The sequence below is a fragment of the Rutidosis leptorrhynchoides genome, chromosome 1 (genome assembly GCF_046630445.1).
Source record: "Rutidosis leptorrhynchoides isolate AG116_Rl617_1_P2 chromosome 1, CSIRO_AGI_Rlap_v1, whole genome shotgun sequence".
NCBI classification, from domain to species: Eukaryota; Viridiplantae; Streptophyta; class Magnoliopsida; order Asterales; family Asteraceae; genus Rutidosis; species Rutidosis leptorrhynchoides.
In genome coordinates, this window is record NC_092333.1 from 73011440 (window position 1) to 73030855 (window position 19416).

Sequence of the window (19416 nt, forward strand, 5' to 3'; positions counted from 1 at the left end):
GGTCGATGTTCATGTCGTCTTTCATCATGTCTCGAACATATTTTTTTAGATTTTCAAGACGAATCACGTCATCCGGATCTTCCATCGTAGCCGAAAATCTCCCCAACAAATCAACTTGTGTGAGTGCGGTTTGCATAGTGCAAAACTTGTTGAAGTTGGATATCGCACTCGTCTTCCCTTCCGCCACATGTTCCCACTTGTCCATAAACGAGTCTATCCTTAACGAATTCGAACTTCTACCCCGAGAAGGTTCGAAGATTCCGACTTTTATTGAGCTTTCTTTGCTTTATTTCGTCCCATTGGACGCGGCATCGGAATGTCCCCAAATAACTCCGCCTCAAAGTCTTGCGAGAGGCTAACCGTGTCTCCTTGACTTTCACCAATACCCGTCATATCCACACGATACTCTGTTTCACCTTCACCTTGAGCTTGTGCTCTAGCAACCGGATCATTTGGAATGATCCACTTCGGATGTTCTTTCAAGAAAAAAAAGGCGTCCTTGTTAATAAAGTTTTTGGTGTATCGATCATAGTAAGCTTGCAACGCGTTTTGGTAAACATCATCGTCATTTGCCCCACTATGCCAATGATCCTTAATGTCTTGATAAATTGGCAAAAACTCGCTACACGATTTGTTTAAATCACGCCACTTTGAAGACATTGAATCTTCGTTTCGTACCCATCCAAATTCGTTGTTATTGAACTTTTCCATCGCCCTTCCCCAAAAACTACCCCGTTTTTGTGATCTCCCAACTATAGGATTTTCCGAGGTATCACAAAAACACTCGGCTAACCATAAAAGCTCCTTTTGTGACCATCCCCTCGCGTTCTTTTTTGTCGGTTCTTCTACCTATTTACCTACAATATATACAAATTGTATTACGTATTAGTATATTAAATAAATATATTTATAATATGTATGTAATAGTAGGTTAAAATAATTATATATTACTTATAATTAAATACATATTAAATATAAATGTAAATATATATATACATATAGCAACAGTAGGTATATATATAATTATATATTAATTATAATACATATTAAATATAAATGTAAATATATATATATATATATATATATATATATATATATATATATATATATATATATATATACCTTTGCCCTTTCTTGAGTGTTTTCGAGCTACCCGTCGTTGTGGTTCTTCCGATTGAGATTGAGATTGAGATTCCGATTGAGATTGTTGCGATTGAGATTGCGTTTGGAACATTTATTGTTGGGTTGGAAACAACTGTTGTTGGTTTTGAAACATTTGTTGTTGTTGTTGAAAAAATGCCCATTGTTGTTGTTGATGTTCTAACGTTAGTGGTGGCAAGGGTGGTTGTTGTTGTTGATTTAACCCGAACAAATTTCGAGTTACATGAGCGTATTGTTGTGGACTTGGCGTGAGTATTGGTTGGTTTGCGATTCCGGGTTGGTTATCACACCCGAACGCCAAAAGATTAGAAAACGGATGGGTATTGGAGAGTGGTGTTGCGGGTTCTTCGTGATCTTGGTTTCGTGGAGTGATTGGTGTATTTGGAGTGTTAGACATTTTGATAAATTTGTAAGAAGATTAGAGTGTTTATGAGATGTTTTGTAGAATATTGTGTGTATGTATTTGAGGTATTGTAGTGTTTATATACTAAAAAAAAGGTAAATTTTTTTTTATAGCCGTTGCATTCAACGGTTGGATTGACCAATGAATCACAAAACGACACGTGGCTTCAACACCCGTTTCCTCAACCGTTAGAAGTCCCCCAGCGCCGCGAAAACGCCGCCCGAAAATGCCTTGTTACGGTGGCTTCCGGTGTCCAACTCAGCCGGCAACGCCGTTGCCGAGGTCTGTTACGAGTGGTCTAATAATATACCTGGAAACAATATATTTCGGCTTCCATTTCAGTTATCAATATACTGAATGGGCCATCCTTACTTGTGTTATTCTTTGCTGTATCCTGCACAACAGGGAAACATCATACACGTAAGTCTGTATGAAACTAGTAAAGTTGAACTTCTCTAGTCGGGGGGTCGGATTTAGGTTCTCATTAAGGTCTATTATAACTATATGTAAAAATATATTTAAATTATAAGTGTTATAAATTAGTTGTTTATAAAAACATTCAGTATTCTAATTTAACTACAACTTTCTTGATTATTGGGTGTATAGATTAAAAGGATAGAAAGAATATAAACACTTCATATAAGTATATAGAAAAATGGTGCATTTTACAATGCTAATACATGAGTTATTTATACTACAAAATTGGCATCCATTTTATGACTTCTTGTACATGTATATATTATTATAATGTCATTCATTTATGACTTCTTGTACATGTATATATTATTATAATGTCATCCATTTATGACTTTTTGTACATGTACATATATATACATATATGTATATATTATTATAACAATCCCCCTTTGATGTCAATTTTTGTTTCATTGGAGATCAACTACAAGTTACTGCCTCGTTAAAAACCTTGGCCAAAGAAAAACCCAGTGGGATAAAAACTTTAGCTAAAGAAAAAAGAGTGCAGCATATAGTTGACTCCCCCTCAAGTAGACATTGCTGAGCTGTTACATCTTTTGAACTTGCCTCATGCCAATATTGTGAACATGCGTTCTGAAAATAGCAGGTGAAAGTGATTTGGTGAAAAGATCGGCAAAGTTTTTGATGGATTGAACATATCTCGTTTCAATCTGGTTGTCCTTAATGAGGTCTTGAGTGCATGAGAAGAATCTAGGAGGTATGTGTTGTGATGACCCGGGAATTTCCGACCAAATTTAAACTTAATCTTTATATATTCCGACACGACAAGCAAAGTCTGTAGTGTTGAGTCTTAAAAAGTTTTGGAATTTTATTCATGTAATCAATTACCCTTACGACTGCTCTCGACGATTCACGAACAATTATGTGTAAATAAATATGTGAATAATATATATATGTGTATATATTAACTTGAATGAATATTATACTATTTAATTATTTGAATTAAGTGTGTAAAGTAATATACAAAATAAAGAAGATGTTATTAAATAAATATATAAATATATATATATATATATATATATATATATATATATATATATATATATATATATATATATATATATATATATGAATCCTGTACAAAATCTATATTACATGTATGCTTTATTATATCTATAATATATATACAAATATTAACTATTATAATAAAGTAGTATAATAACTATATTTTAACTTGTAATTAAATTTAACATAATAATAAGTGTTACATAATTAATAATATGTAGTATTATTATGTTAAATTTAATTACAAGTTAAAATATAGTTATTATACTACTTTTATTTTTATTAATGATCTAGAATTATTAATATTATAAATTTAATATATATATATATATATATATATATATATATATATATATATATATATATATATATATATATATATATATATATATATATATATATATATATGAAATCTGAAAAGTATAGGTTGTTATATTATTATTATTGTTAATATCATTATTATTATAGATTATAATTATTTATTATTATCATTATCCTTATAGTATTACTATTATTATAAATATCATTAATATTATTATAGTTATTATTAGAAAATAATACAATCTACTATTTTATGATTAATAATATTAGCATTCCTATTATTATTAAAAAGTATTATTAATAGTATTAATATATTTACATTTTATTAATTAACAAAATTACAAAGTGTATATATATATATATATATATATATATATATATATATATATATTTATTTATATAAATAGATTTATAATCAGATATATATATATATACATATATATATAAATACCTATACATATATAAATACGGACATATAAATATATAAAAACTTATACAAATATACAAAACCAGTTGTATACAAATATAATTACTGATATTAATTTTATTATTAACATACTTATTTAATTATTTATGCAAATTATATATTATATGAACTTAGAATCCGTTTCACATCCTTCTCAATATACAGGTGCGTTTTTTTTGTTCTGTCTCTTAAAAAGTACGATATATATCCACTTTCCAAATACAAACAATCAGAAGATAACAAAATCAAGTAAAGAAAATCGTACACTTTTATTTTTTTATTTATTTATCTTTCTGTTCCTGGATTTGGATTTTGTCGACTCAAATAATTTAAAACAGATGGATTACTCAGAGTTAGTAACACGATCAATCAACTACACGTCTTCAATATCAATTATCACCTACAACTGATTTTATTAAATTAATTATAACACAGAAAAAGAAAACTGAAAACCGTCAACCCTGTTTTGAATCCATTTTCTTAAAGGCATCAATTCGACTTGTATTTCAAAAAGTAGTAATGCAATTCTGTCATAAATCTTTCACTTAAACATTCTGTAAAGTTTCAAGTCTCAACTCTTTTTATCACGTTCGAATTTACAGGTCAAAGTTCATGTTCTAAAAAGTCAACATTTGTTCTTCATATAAATTCGAAGTTTCTGTTGCAATTTGAGTTGAATTGATAATTTTTATAGCTTCTAATGATGATTTTAAACACTTTTCATGAAGAAATCGTGGTCTCTAATAGCCTCTATAATCGAGTTTAATTTTGAGTTCATAAACGGGTTTAAGGGCCTGCTGCAGCTTTTTTTTTTCTTTCGATTTTATTTAATTTCAAACCCAGCCAATTGGTTTCTGTTTCAGTTTAGTCAGTTGATTTATGTTTCAGTTTAGTCAATTGAATTCTGTTTCATAAGTTGGTTTTAGTCGATGGGATTAGAGAAGAAGAAGAAAGGGAAACAGGAAAGTATGGTTTATATATTTACGGGTTAATATAAATATCAGAAAAACTGAACTAGTGCAATGGATTAGAGGGTGTTTGGGTTTACGTGAGGTCGCGGGTTCGAGCCCCTTTGCGGGCAATTCTTTTAAGGATGCTTTTTGAAAGGGTATACATATTTCATTACTTTTATTATTATTGTTATTATTATTATTATTATTATTATTATTATTATTATTATTATTATTATTATGTTAATTATTATTATTATTATTATTATTAGTATTGTTATTATTAGATATTGTTATTATTACTTGCAATATAATTACTAGTGTTAATGTTATTATTATCATATAGGATTTCTAATGTTGTTGCCAATATAAATGCTATCTTTTAAAAATGTAACTTTATTATTTTAACTACTAGTATAAGTATTATTATAATTAGGATTATCATTATTATCGTTACTATAAAAATAACGCAAACTTGTTTATTTATCATTAATATTAGTATTGGTATCCTTTTATAATTATTAGTATTATTATGTTTACGACCACTAATAATTACTATTAAAACCATAATTATTATTAAAATTTCTAATATCGTTACAAATATTATTTTTATTATTTTACCAACTGTATTAAAATTATCATTTTTTTTATTATCATTACTAAATGTATTATTAATCTTATTATTTATATTATAAGTATTACTAAAATTATCATGATATTAAAACGATCCTTCTATTAAAAATTATTTTATTATCATTGTTAATTTTATAACAAGTGAATAATATACATGTGAGAATATATTTATATTACATATAGGTATGTATTAATAATATTATCAAATTTTATATAAATATTCATGTATAATAAATTAGGTGTTCTTAACATTATATTAATCAGATAAATATATACATAATATATAATTTAAGGATATAATATATATATATTTGTTCGATTACGAATATACGTTTTAATATATATACAAATGATATAGGTTCGTGAATCCGAGGCCAACCCTGCATTTATTCAATGTCGTAATATGTATTTTTACTACAAAATACATTAGGTGAGTTTCATTTGCTCCCTTTTTACTCATTACATTTTTTGGCTGAGAATACATGTAAATGCTTTATTAACAGTTTTACAATATTTATATGCGTGAGTTTCATTTGCTCCCTTTTACTCATTACATTTTTGGGCTGTGAATACATGCGCTGTTTTTATAACTGTTTTACGAAATAGACACAAGTAATTGAAACTACATTATATGGTTGAATGATCGAAATCGAATATGCCCCTTTTTATAAGTCTGGTAATCTAAGAATTAGGGAACAGACACCCTAATTGACGCGAACTCTAAAGATAGATCTATCGGGCCCAACAAGCCCCATCCAAAGTACCTGATGCTTTAGTACTTCTAAATTTATATCATGTCCGAAGGAGGATCCCGGAATGATGGGGATATTCTTATATGCATATTGTGAATGTCGGTTACCAGGTGTTCAGTCCATATGAATGATATTTTTGTCTCTATGCATGGGACGTATGTTTATGAGAAATGGAAATATGAAATCTTGTGGTCTATTAAAATTATGAAATGATTATTTATGTTAAACTAATGAACTCACCAACCTTTTGGTTGACACTTGAAAGCATGTTTACTCTCAGGTACGAAAGAAATCTTTCGCTGTGCATTTGTTCATTTTAGAGATATTACTTGGAGTCATTCATGACATATTTCAAAAGACGTTGCATTCGAGTCGTCGCGTTCATCAAGATTATTATTAAGTCATTTATAGTTAGATATATTATGAAATGGTATGCCTGCCGTCAACTTTTGATGTAATGAAAGATTGTCTTTTCAAAAACGAATGCAACGTTTGTAAAATGTATCATATAGAGGTCAAGTACCTCGTGATGTAATCAACTGTTGTGAATCGTTTATAATCGATATGGACTTCGTCCGGATGGATTAGGACGGGTCTTTACATGTGTTTTGTTCGGTCACTTTTGATATACCCTTCTTTCATTTGTGCTATGCAAGCTGCATTATCTTCATAGATAGTTGTTGGACTTTTATCGCATTCTAGTCCACAAGAATAAGTAATGAGTTGTGTCATTGATCTCAACCAAAAACATTCCCGAGTAGCTTCATGTAATACAATCACTTCGGCATGATTTGATGATGTAGCAACAAGTGTTTGTTTTTGAGAATGCCATGATATTGCAGTACCTCCATTTAGGAATACATATCCAGTTTGAGATTTAGCTTTATGTGGATCAGATAAATAACCTGCATCTGCATAACCAACCAAATCTTGTTTTGATTCGTTAGAATAAAATAATCATAAATCAGTGGTTCCTCGAAGGTATCAAAATATGTGTTTGATCCCATTCCAGTGTCTTTTGGTAGGAGCTGAGCTTAACCTTGCTAACAAATTAACTGCAAAAGAAATGTCAGGTCTTGTACAATTTGTAAGATACATAAGAGCTCCAATTGCACTAAGATATGGTAATTATGTGAAATGTCCCGTTCTTATTGATTAAAAACGTTCCATATTAATTGATTTCGTTGCGAGGTTTTGACCTCTATATGAGACGTTTTTCAAAGACTGCATTCATTTTTAAAACAAATCATAACCTTTATTTCATAAATAAAGGTTTAAAAGGCTTTACGTAGATTATCAAATAATGATAATCTAAAATATCCTGTTTACACATGACCATTACATAATGGTTTACAATACAAATATGTTACATCTAAATCAGTTTCTTGAATGCAGTTTTTACACAATATCATACAAACATGGACTCCAAATCTTGTCATTATTTTAGTATGCAACAGCGGAAGCTCTTAATATTCACCTGAGAATAAACATGCTTTAAACGTCAACAAAAATGTTGGTGAGTTATAGGTTTAACCTATATATATCAAATCATAATAATAGACCACAAGATTTCATATTTCAATACACATCCCATACATAGAGATAAAAATCATTCATATGGTGAACACCTGGTAATCGACATTAACAAGATGCGTATATAAGAATATCCCCATCATTCAGGGACACCCTTCGGACATGATATAAATTTCGAAGTACTAAAGCATCCGGTACTTTGGATGGGGCTTGTTGGGCCCGATAGATCTATCTTTAGGATTCGCGTCAATTAGGGTGTCTGTTCCCTAATTCTTAGATTACCAGACTTAATAAAAAGGGGCATATTCGATTTCGATAATTCAACCATAGAATGTAGTTTCACGTACTTGTGTCTATTTTGTAAATCATTTATAAAACCTGCATGTATTCTCATCCCAAAAATATTAGATTTTAAAAGTGGGACTATAACTCACTTTCACAGATTTTTACTTCGTCGAGAAGTAAGACTTGGCCAATGTTGATTCACGAACCTATAACAATATATACATATATATTAAAGTATGTTCAAAATATATTTACAACACTTTTAATATATTTTGATGTTTTAAGTTTATTAAGTCAGCTGTCCTCGTTAGTAACCTACAACTAGTTGTCCACAGTTAGATGTACAGAAATAAATCAATAAATATTATCTTGAATCAATCCACGACCCAGTGTATACGTATCTCAGTATTGATCACAACTCAAACTATATATATTTTGGAATCAACCTCAACCCTGTATAGCTAACTCCAACATTCACATATAGAGTGTCTATGGTTGTTCCGAAATATATATAGATGTGTCGACATGATAGGTCGAAACATTGTATACGTGTCTATGGTATCTCAAGATTACATAATATACAATACAAGTTGATTAAGTTATGGTTGGAATAGATTTGTTACCAATTTTCACGTAGCTAAAATGAGAAAAATTATCCAATCTTGTTTTACCCATAACTTCTTCATTTTAAATCCGTTTTGAATGAATCAAATTGCTATGGTTTCATATTGAACTGTATTTTATGAATCTAAACAGAAAAAGTATAGGTTTATAGTCGGAAAAATAAGTTACAAGTCGTTTTTGTAAAGGTAGTCATTTCAGTCGAAAGAACGACGTCTAGATGACCATTTTAGAAAACATACTTCCACTTTGAGTTTAACCATAATTTTTGGATATAGTTTCATGTTCATAATAAAAATCATTTTCTCAGAATAACAACTTTTAAATCAAAGTTTATCATAGTTTTTAATTAACTAACCCAAAACAGCCCGCGGTGTTACTACGACGGCGTAAATCCGGTTTTACGGTGTTTTTCGTGTTTCCAGGTTTTAAATCATTAAGTTAGCATATCATATAGATATAGAACATGTGTTTAGTTAATTTTAAAAGTCAAGTTAGAAGGATTAACTTTTGTTTGCGAACAAGTTTAGAATTAACTAAACTATGTTCTAGTGATTACGAGTTTAAACCTTCGAATAAGATAGTTTTATATATATGAATCGAATGATGTTATGAACATCATTACTACCTCAAGTTTAGTAGGTAAACCTACTAGAAGTGACAAGAAATGATCTAGCTTCAAAGGATCTTGGATGGCTTGAAAGTTCTTGAAGTAGGATCATGACACAAAACAAGTTCAAGTAAGATTTTTGCTCGAATTAAGATAGTTTATAGTTATAGAAATTGAATCAAAGTTTGAATATGAATATTACCTTGAATAAGAAAGATAACCTACTGTATATAACAAAGGTTTCTTGATCTTAGATGATTACTTGGAATGGATTAGAAAGCTTGGAAGTAAATTAGTAAACTTGAAGGGATTTTTGAAGTATTCTTGAAGTGTTCTTCCTATGATGATTATAGCTTGATTCTTGAAGTGATTTTTGATGAAGATGATGATTAACTACTGGAAAAATACGTTCATAATAGTGTGGGTGTGTTGAGAGAGAATTAGAAAGAGATTTGGAAGTGAAATGGAGTGAATGATGAGTGTTAATTGGTGAGTGGTGAGTGGGGTTAAAAGGAGTTCTAGTTAGTTGACTAGCTCATGGTAGAAGTTAAAATTGATTAGTCATACATGACATAATCAAGAGTGGAATCCCATGCTAGTTCCTATTGGTATATACCCATAGTAAGTACGTTTTGAAGCTGTGTATAATACGGGTAAGAATACGACTAGAATTCTTGATGAAAGAAAAGAATGGGAAAGTAACTGTAATCATTTTCGTTAAGTATGAGTGTTTTGATATATGTCTTGAAGTCTTCCAAAAGTATTTTAATACATCTAAATACACTACATGTATATACATTTTAACGGAGTCGTTAAGTCATCGTTAGTCGTTACATGTAAGTGTTGTTTTGAAACCTTTAAGTTAACGATCTCAATTAATATTGTTAACCCATTGTTTATTATATCTAATGAGATGTTAAATTATTATATTATCATGATATTATGATATATTAATATATCTTAATATGATATATATACATTTAAATGTCGTTACAACGATAATCGTTACATATATGTCTCGTTTCGAAATCCTTAAGTTAGTAGTCTTGTTTATATGTATATAACTCATTGTTAATATACTTATGGAGATACTTACTTATCATAATCTCATTTTAACCATATGTATATCCATATATATATCATCATGTCGTTTTTACAAGTTTTAACGTTCGTGAATCGCCGGTCAACTTGGGTGGTTAATTGTCTATATGAAACATATTTCAATTAATCAAGTCTTAACAAGTTTGATTGCTTAACATGTTGGAAACATTTAATCATGTAAATATCAATCTCAATTAATATATATAAACATGGAAAAGTTCGGGTCACTACAGTACCTACCCGTTAAATAAATTTCGTCCCGAAATTTTAAGCTGTTGAAGGTGTTGACGAATCTTCTGGAAATAGATGCGGGTATTTCTTCTTCATCTGATCTTCACGCTCCCAGGTGAACTCGGGTCCTCTACGAGCATTCCATCGAACCTTAACAATTGGTATCTTGTTTTGCTTAAGTCTTTTAACCTCACGATCCATTATTTCGACGGGTTCTTCGATGAATTGGAGTTTTTCGTTGATTTGGATTTCATCTAACGGAATAGTGAGATCTTCTTTAGCAAAACATTTCTTCAAATTCGAGACGTGAAAAGTGTTATGTACAGCCGCGAGTTGTTGAGGTAACTCAAGTCGGTAAGCTACTAGTCCGACACGATCAATAATCTTGAATGGTCCAATAAACCTTGGATTTAATTTCCCTCGTTTACCAAATCGAACAACGCCTTTCTAAGGTACAACTTTAAGCATGACCATCTCTCCAATTTCAAATTCTATATCTTTTCTTTTAATGTCAGCGTAGCTCTTTTGTCGACTTTGGGCGGTTTTCAACCGTTGTTGAATTTGGATGATCTTCTCGGTAGTTTCTTGTATAATCTCCGGACCCGTAATCTGTCTATCCCCCACTTCACTCCAACAAATCGGAGACCTGCACTTTCTACCATAAAGTGCTTCAAACGGCGCCATCTCAATGCTTGAATGGTAGCTGTTGTTGTAGGAAAATTCTGCTAACGGTAGATATCGATCCCAACTGTTTTCGAAATCAATAACACATGCTCGTAGCATGTCTTCAAGCGTTTGTATCGTCCTTTCGCTCTGCCCATCAGTTTGTGGATGATAGGCAGTACTCATGTCTAGACGAGTTCCTAATGCTTGCTGTAATGTCTGCCAGAATCTTGAAATAAATCTGCCATCCCTATCAGAGATAATAGAGATTGGTATTCCATGTCTGGAGACGACTTCCTTCAAATATAGTCGTGCTGACTTCTCCATCTTGTCATATTCTCTTATTGGCAGAAAGTGTGCTGATTTGGTGAGACGATCAACTATTACCCAAATAGTATCAAAACCACTTGCAGTCCTTGGCAATTTAGTGATGAAATCCATGGTAATGTTTTCCCATTTCCATTCTGGGATTTCGGGTTGTTGAAGTAGACCTGATGGTTTCTGATGCTCAGCTTTGACCTTAGAACACGTCAAACATTCTCCTACGTATTTAGCAACATCGGCTTTCATACCCGGCCACCAAAAATGTTTCTTGAGATCCTTGTACATCTTCCCCGTTCCAGGATGTATTGAGTATCTGGTTTTATGAGCTTCTCTAAGTACCATTTCTCTCATATCTCCAAATTTTGGTACCCAAATCCTTTCAGCCCTATACCGGGTTCCGTCTTCCCGAATATTAAGATGCTTCTCCGATCCTTTGGGTATTTCATCCTTTAAATTTCCCTCTTTTAAAACTCCTTGTTGCGCCTCCTTTATTTGAGTAGTAAGGTTATTATGAATCATTATATTAATAGATTTTACTCGAATGGGTTCTCTGTCCTTCCTGCTCAAGGCGTCGGCTACCACATTTGCCTTCCCCAGGTGGTAACGAATCTCAAAGTCGTAATCATTCAACAATTCAATCCACCTACGCTGCCTCATATTCAGTTGTTTCTGATTAAATATGTGTTGAAGACTTTTGTGGTCGGTATATATAATACTTTTGACCCCATATAAGTAGTGCCTCCAAGTCTTTAATGCAAAAACAACCGCGCCTAATTCCAAATCATGCGTCGTATAATTTTGCTCGTGAATCTTCAATTGTCTAGACGCATAAGCAATCACCTTCGTTCGTTGCATTAATACACAACCGAGACCTTGCTTTGAAGCGTCACAATAAATCACAAAATCATCATTCCCTTCAGGCAATGACAATATAGGTGCCGTAGTTAGCTTTTTCTTCAATAATTGAAACGCTTTCTCTTGTTCATCATTCCATTCAAATTTCTTCCCTTTATGCGTTAATGCAGTCAAGGGTTTTGCTATTCTGGAAAAGTCTTGGATGAACCTTCTGTAGTAACCAGCTAGTCCTAAAAACTGGCGTATGTGTTTCGGAGTTTTCGGGGTTTTCCACTTTTCAACAGTTTCTATCTTTGCCGGATCCACCTTAATACCTTCTTTGTTCACTATGTGACCGAGGAAATGAACTTCTTCCAACCAAAATGCACACTTTGAAAATTTAGCGTACAATTCTTCCTTCCTCAATACTTCTAACACCTTTCTCAAATGTTCACCGTGTTCTTGGTCATTCTTTGAGTAAATAAGTATGTCATCAATGAAAACAATGACAAACTTGTCAAGGTATGGTCCACACACTCGGTTCATAAGGTCCATGAACACAGCTGGTGCATTAGTTAAACCAAACGGCATGACCATAAACTCGTAATGACCGTAACGTGTTCTAAAAGCAGTCTTTGGAATATCATCTTCTTTCACCCGCATTTGATGATACCCGGAACGTAAGTCAATCTTTGAATAAACAGACGAGCCTTGTAGTTGATCAAATAAGTCGTCAATTCTCGGTAGTGGGTAGCGGTTCTTGATGGTAAGTTTGTTCAACTCTCGGTAGTCGATACACAACCTGAATGTACCATCTTTCTTCTTGACAAACAAAACAGGAGCTCCCCACGGTGATGTGCTTGGTCGAATGAAACCATGCTCTAAAAGTTCTTGTAATTGGCTTTGCAATTCTTTCATCTCGCTGGGTGCGAGTCTGTAAGGAGCACGAGCTATTGGTGCAGCTCCTGGTACAAGATCTATTTGAAATTCAACGGATCGATGTGGGGGTAATCCCGGTAATTCTTTCGGAAATACATCGGGAAATTCTTTTGCAATGGGAACATCATTGATGCTCTTTTCTTCAGTTTGTACTTTCTCGACGTGTGCTAGAACAGCATAGCAACCTTTTCTTATTAGTTTTTGTGCCTTCAAATTACTAATAAGATGTAGCTTCGTGTTGCCCTTTTCTCCGTACACCATTAAGGGTTTTCCTTTTTCTCGTATAATGCGAATTGCATTTTTGTAACAAACGATCTCTGCTTTCACTTCTTTCAACCAGTCCATACCGATTATCACATCAAAACTCCCTAACTCTACTGGTATCAAATCAATCTTAAATGTTTCGCTAACCAGTTTAATTTCTCGATTCCGACATATATTATCTGTTGAAATTAATTTACCATTTGCTAATTCGAGTAAAAATTTACTATCCAAAGGCGTCAATGGACAACTTAATTTAGCACAAAAATCTCTACTCATATAGCTTCTATCCGCACCCGAATCAAATAAAACGTAAGCAGATTTATTGTCAATAAGAAACGTACTCGTAACAAGCTCCGGGTCTTCCTGTGCCTCTGCCGCATTAATATTGAAAACTCTTCGGCGGCCTTGTCCATTCGTGTTCTCCTGGTTCGGGAAATTTCTAATAATGTGGCCCGGTTTTCCACATTTATAACAAACTACATTGGCATAACTTGCTCCGACACTACTTGCTCCGCCATTACTCGTTCCGACACCATTTGTTCCTTTCGTTCTATTAACCCCTGGTCCGTAGACCTCACACTTCGCCGCGCTATGACCATTTCTTTTACACTTGTTGCAAAATTTGGTGCAGAACCCCGAGTGATACTTTTCACACCTTTGGCATAGCTGCTTCTGATTGTTGTTGTTGTTGCAGTTATTATTGTTGTTGGGATGATTGTTGTTGTTGTTGTTGTTGTTGTTGTTGTTGTTGGGCCGTTTGTTGTAGTTGCGATTGATGTTGCGATTGTTGGGATAATTGTTACGATTATTGTTGTAATTGCTGTTGTTGTTGTATTGGTGATTCTTATCACCGTTTTCCTCCCACTTTCTTTTGACTTGTTTCACATTGGCCTCTTCAGCAGTCTGTTCTTTAATTCTTTCTTCAATCTGGTTCACTAGTTTGTGAGCCATTCTACATGCCTGTTGTATGGAGACGGGCTCGTGTGAACTTATATCTTCTTGGATTCTTTCCGGTAATCCTTTCACAAACGCGTCGATCTTCTCTTCCTCATCTTCGAATGCTCCCGGACACAATAGGCACAATTCTGTGAATCGTCTTTCGTACGTGGTAATATCAAATCCTTGGGTTCGTAACCCTCTAAGTTCTGTCTTGAGCTTATTGACCTCGGTTCTGGGACGGTACTTCTCGTTCATCAAGTGCTTGAATGCTGACCACGGTAGTGCGTACGCATCGTCTTGTCCCACTTGCTCTAGATAGGTATTCCACCATGTTAACGCAGAACCTGTGAAGGTATGCGTAGCGTACTTTACTTTGTCCTCTTCAGTACACTTACTTATGGCAAACACCGATTCGACCTTCTCGGACCACCGTTTCAATCCGATCGGTCCTTCGGTTCCATCAAATTCCAAAGGTTTGCAGGCAGTGAATTCTTTGTAGGTGCATCCTACACGATTTCCTGTACTGCTAGATCCAAGGTTATTGTTGGTATGTAGCGCAGCCTGTACTGCGGCTATGTTTGAAGCTAGAAAAGTACGGAATTCCTCTTCATTCATATTCACGGTGTGTCGAGTAGTCGGTGCCATTTCCTTCAAAATAGTCAAATGGAACAAGTTAATCATGCAGAATATTAAGAGTAGTTAATAGTATTTCGTAGCATAATATGAACTCATTTATAAAAGCTTTTTCTTCATATTAGCGTTTTATAAGTTTAAATTCGGGTAGTACCTACCCGTTAAGTTCATACTTAGTAGCTAATATACAATTCAACTACTACAATTCTATATGAAAAACTGATTATAATTATATTTCGCGTTCAAACTTTTATACAATATTTTACAAACTTACAATACCACTTATTTTACATAAAGCATGAAATATAGCAGACAATAACTTTGATACAAGATAGTTGTGAAGATAATTCTAGCTAGTACACAAGTTGTTCAGCAAAGGCAATAAAGACACGTAATTCATACGTCCAGAAACAAGTCATGCATTCTGGTTTTACTAGGACTACTTCCCATCCTTGGTCTTGTGGAACATAACCGTTATGGCCGTTGATAAGACAGCGTGTTGTAACGTCGTCAAAGGGACGAGGGTTACGTAATGTCCAACAGTCCCGTAACAATCTAAAAACCTCATTTCTTACCCCAATTACCGACTCCGTCACTTGTGGAAACGTTTTGTTTAATAGTTGTAGCCCGATGTTCTTGTTCTCACTTTGGTGAGAAGCGAACATTACTAATCCGTAAGCATAACATGCTTCTTTATGTTGCATGTTAGCCGCTTTTTCTAAATCACGAAGTCCAATATTCGGATATATTGAGTCAAAATAATTTCTTAACCCATTGCGTAAAATAGCATTTGGGTTCCCCGCAATATATGCGTCAAAGTAAACACATCGTAACTTATGGATTTCCCAATGTGATATCCCCCATCTTTCGAACGAAAGCCTTTTATAAACCAAGGTATTCTTGGAACGTTCTTCGAATGTCATACAAACTGATCTCGCCTTAAATAGTTGTGCCGAAGAATTCTGACCAACTCTAGACAAGATTTCATCAATCATGTCTCCGGGTAGGTCTCTTAAAATATTGGGTTGTCTATCCATTTTGTGTTTTTATACTGTAAAATAGACAAGCGTTAGATTCATAAAAAAAATACTTATTAATACAAGCAATTTTTACATATATCATAAAGCATAAGCACACTATATTACATATATTACACCACACGAATTCAACTATCTTATTCCGACTCGCTTGTTTCTTCTTCTTTGGTTTTGGTTCGTTTTCCCAAGTTTCTAGGGATATATGATGTTCCCCTAATACGAGCCGTTATTTTCCACATTGGTTTAGAAAAACCTGGTGGTTTAGAGGTTCCCGGGTTATTGTTACAACTTAAGGACTTCGGGGGTTGACGATACATATAAAGTTCATCGGGGTTGGAATTAGATTTCTCTATTTTTATGCCCTTTCCCTTATTATTTTCTTTTGCCTTTTTAAATTCAGTTGGGGTAATTTCTATAACATCATCGGAATTCTCGTCGGAATCCGATTCATCGGAGAATTGGTAATCCTCCCAATATTTTGCTTCCTTAGCGGAAACACCATTGACCATAATTAACCTTGGTCGGTTGGTTGAGGATTTTCTTTTACTTAACCGTTTTATTATTTCCCCCACCGGTTCTATTTCTTCATCCGGTTCCGATTCTTCTTCCGGTTCCGATTCTTCTTCTGGTTCTGACTCTTCTTCCGGTTCCTCTTCGGGAACTTGTGAATCAGTTCACGAATCATTCCAATTTACATTTGACTCTTCATTATTATTAGGTGAGTCAATGGGACTTGTTCTAGAGGTAGACATCTATCACATAATATCAAACGCGTTAAGAGATTAATATATCACATAATATTCACATGTTAAAAATATATAGTTTCCAACAAAATTTGTTAAGCAATCATTTTTCAAGTAAACACGGTCGAAGTCCAGACTCACTAATGCATCCTAACAAACTCGATAAGACACACTAATGCAAAATTCTGGTTCTCTAAGACCAACGCTCGGATACCAACTGAAATGTCCCGTTCTTATTGATTAAAAACGTTCCATATTAATTGATTTCGTTGCGAGGTTTTGACCTCTATATGAGACGTTTTTCAAAGACTGCATTCATTTTTAAAACAAATCATAACCTTTATTTCATAAATAAAGGTTTAAAAGGCTTTACGTAGATTATCAAATAATGATAATCTAAAATATCCTGTTTACACATGACCATTACATAATGGTTTACAATACAAATATGTTACATCTAAATCAGTTTCTTGAATGCAGTTTTTACACAATATCATACAAACATGGACTCCAAATCTTGTCATTATTTTAGTATGCAACAGCGGAAGCTCTTAATATTCACCTGAGAATAAACATGCTTTAAACGTCAACAAAAATGTTGGTGAGTTATAGGTTTAACCTATATATATCAAATTGTAATAATAGACCACAAGATTTCATATTTCAATACACATCCCATACATAGAGATAAAAATCATTCATATGGTGAACACCTGGTAATCGACATTAACAAGATGCGTATATAAGAATATCCCCATCATTCAGGGACACCCTTCGGACATGATATAAATTTCGAAGTACTAAAGCATCCGGTACTTTGGATGGGGCTTGTTGGGCCCGATAGATCTATCTTTAGGATTCGCGTCAATTAGGGTGTCTGTTCCCTAATTCTTAGATTACCAGACTTAATAAAAAAGGGCATATTCGATTTCGATAATTCAACCATAGAATGTAGTTTCACGTACTTGTGTCTATTTTGTAAATCATTTATAAAACCTGCATGTATTCTCATCCCAAAAATATTAGATTTTAAAAGTGGGACTATAACTCACTTTCACAGATTTTTACTTCGTCGAGAAGTAAAACTTGGCCACTGTTGATTCACGAACCTATAACAATATATACATATATATTAAAGTATGTTCAAAATATATTTACAACACTTTTAATATATTTTGATGTTTTAAGTTTATTAAGTCAGCTGTCCTCGTTAGTAACCTACAACTAGTTGTCCACAGTTAGATGTACAGAAATAAATCAATAAATATTATCTTGAATCAATCCACGACCCAGTGTATACGTATCTCAGTATTGATCACAACTCAAACTATATATATTTTGGAATCAACCTCAACCCTGTATAGCTAACTCCAACATTCACATATAGAGTGTCTATGGTTGTTCCGAAATATATATAGATGTGTCGACATGATAGGTCGAAACATTGTATACGTGTCTATGGTATCTCAAGATTACATAATATACAATACAAGTTGATTAAGTTATGGTTGGAATAGATTTGTTACCAATTTTCACGTAGCTAAAATGAGAAAAATTATCCAATCTTGTTTTACCCATAACTTCTTCATTTTAAATCCGTTTTGAATGAATCAAATTGCTATGGTTTCATATTGAACTGTATTTTATGAATCTAAACAGAAAAAGTATAGGTTTATAGTCGGAAAAATAAGTTACAAGTCGTTTTTGTAAAGGTAGTCATTTCAGTCGAAAGAACGACGTCTAGATGACCATTTTAGAAAACATACTTCCACTTTGAGTTTAACCATAATTTTTGGATATAGTTTCATGTTCATAATAAAAATCATTTTCTCAGAATAACAACTTTTAAATCAAAGTTTATCATAGTTTTTAATTAACTAACCCAAAACAGCCCGCGGTGTTACTACGACGGCGTAAATCCGGTTTTACGGTGTTTTTCGTGTTTCCAGGTTTTAAATCATTAAGTTAGCATATCATATAGATATAGAACATGTGTTTAGTTAATTTTAAAAGTCAAGTTAGAAGGATTAACTTTTGTTTGCGAACAAGTTTAGAATTAACTAAACTATGTTCTAGTGATTACGAGTTTAAACCTTCGAATAAGATAGTTTTATATATATGAATCGAATGATGTTATGAACATCATTACTACCTCAAGTTTAGTAGGTAAACCTACTGGAAGTGACAAGAAATGATCTAGCTTCAAAGGATCTTGGATGGCTTGAAAGTTCTTGAAGTAGGATCATGACACAAAAACAAGTTCAAGTAAGATTTTTGCTCGAATTAAGATAGTTTATAGTTATAGAAATTGAATCAAAGTTTGAATATGAATATTACCTTGAATAAGAAAGATAACCTACTGTATATAACAAAGGTTTCTTGATCTTAGATGATTACTTGGAATGGATTAGAAAGCTTGGAAGTAAATTAGTAAACTTGAAGGGATTTTTGAAGTATTCTTGAAGTGTTCTTC

The 19416-nt window shown here is 32.8% G+C and overlaps 1 protein-coding gene across 1 annotated transcript; it reads right to left on the reverse strand.

Moving 5' to 3' along the window:
• Positions 1-267: 267 nt before the first annotated feature.
• Positions 268-1558, reverse strand: LOC139884694 (glutathione S-transferase T3-like). Its single transcript, XM_071868716.1, has 2 exons — positions 1385-1558; positions 268-849 (listed from the first exon to the last, which is right to left on the reverse strand). Exons 1-2 carry the CDS (start codon positions 1556-1558, stop codon positions 268-270), a joined length of 756 nt encoding a protein of 251 aa, XP_071724817.1.
• Positions 1559-19416: the final 17858 nt, after the last annotated feature.

Bases quoted from the DNA above. Each gene is read 5' to 3' on its own strand.
- LOC139884694 (XM_071868716.1), bottom strand. From the start codon at position 1,558: ATGTCTAACACTCCAAATACACCAATCACTCCACGAAACCAAGATCAC. The intron at 850-1,384 runs GTAACTCGAAAT...GTAGGTAAATAG, and splicing joins GTCCACAACAATACGCTCAT to GTAGAAGAACCGACAAAAAA.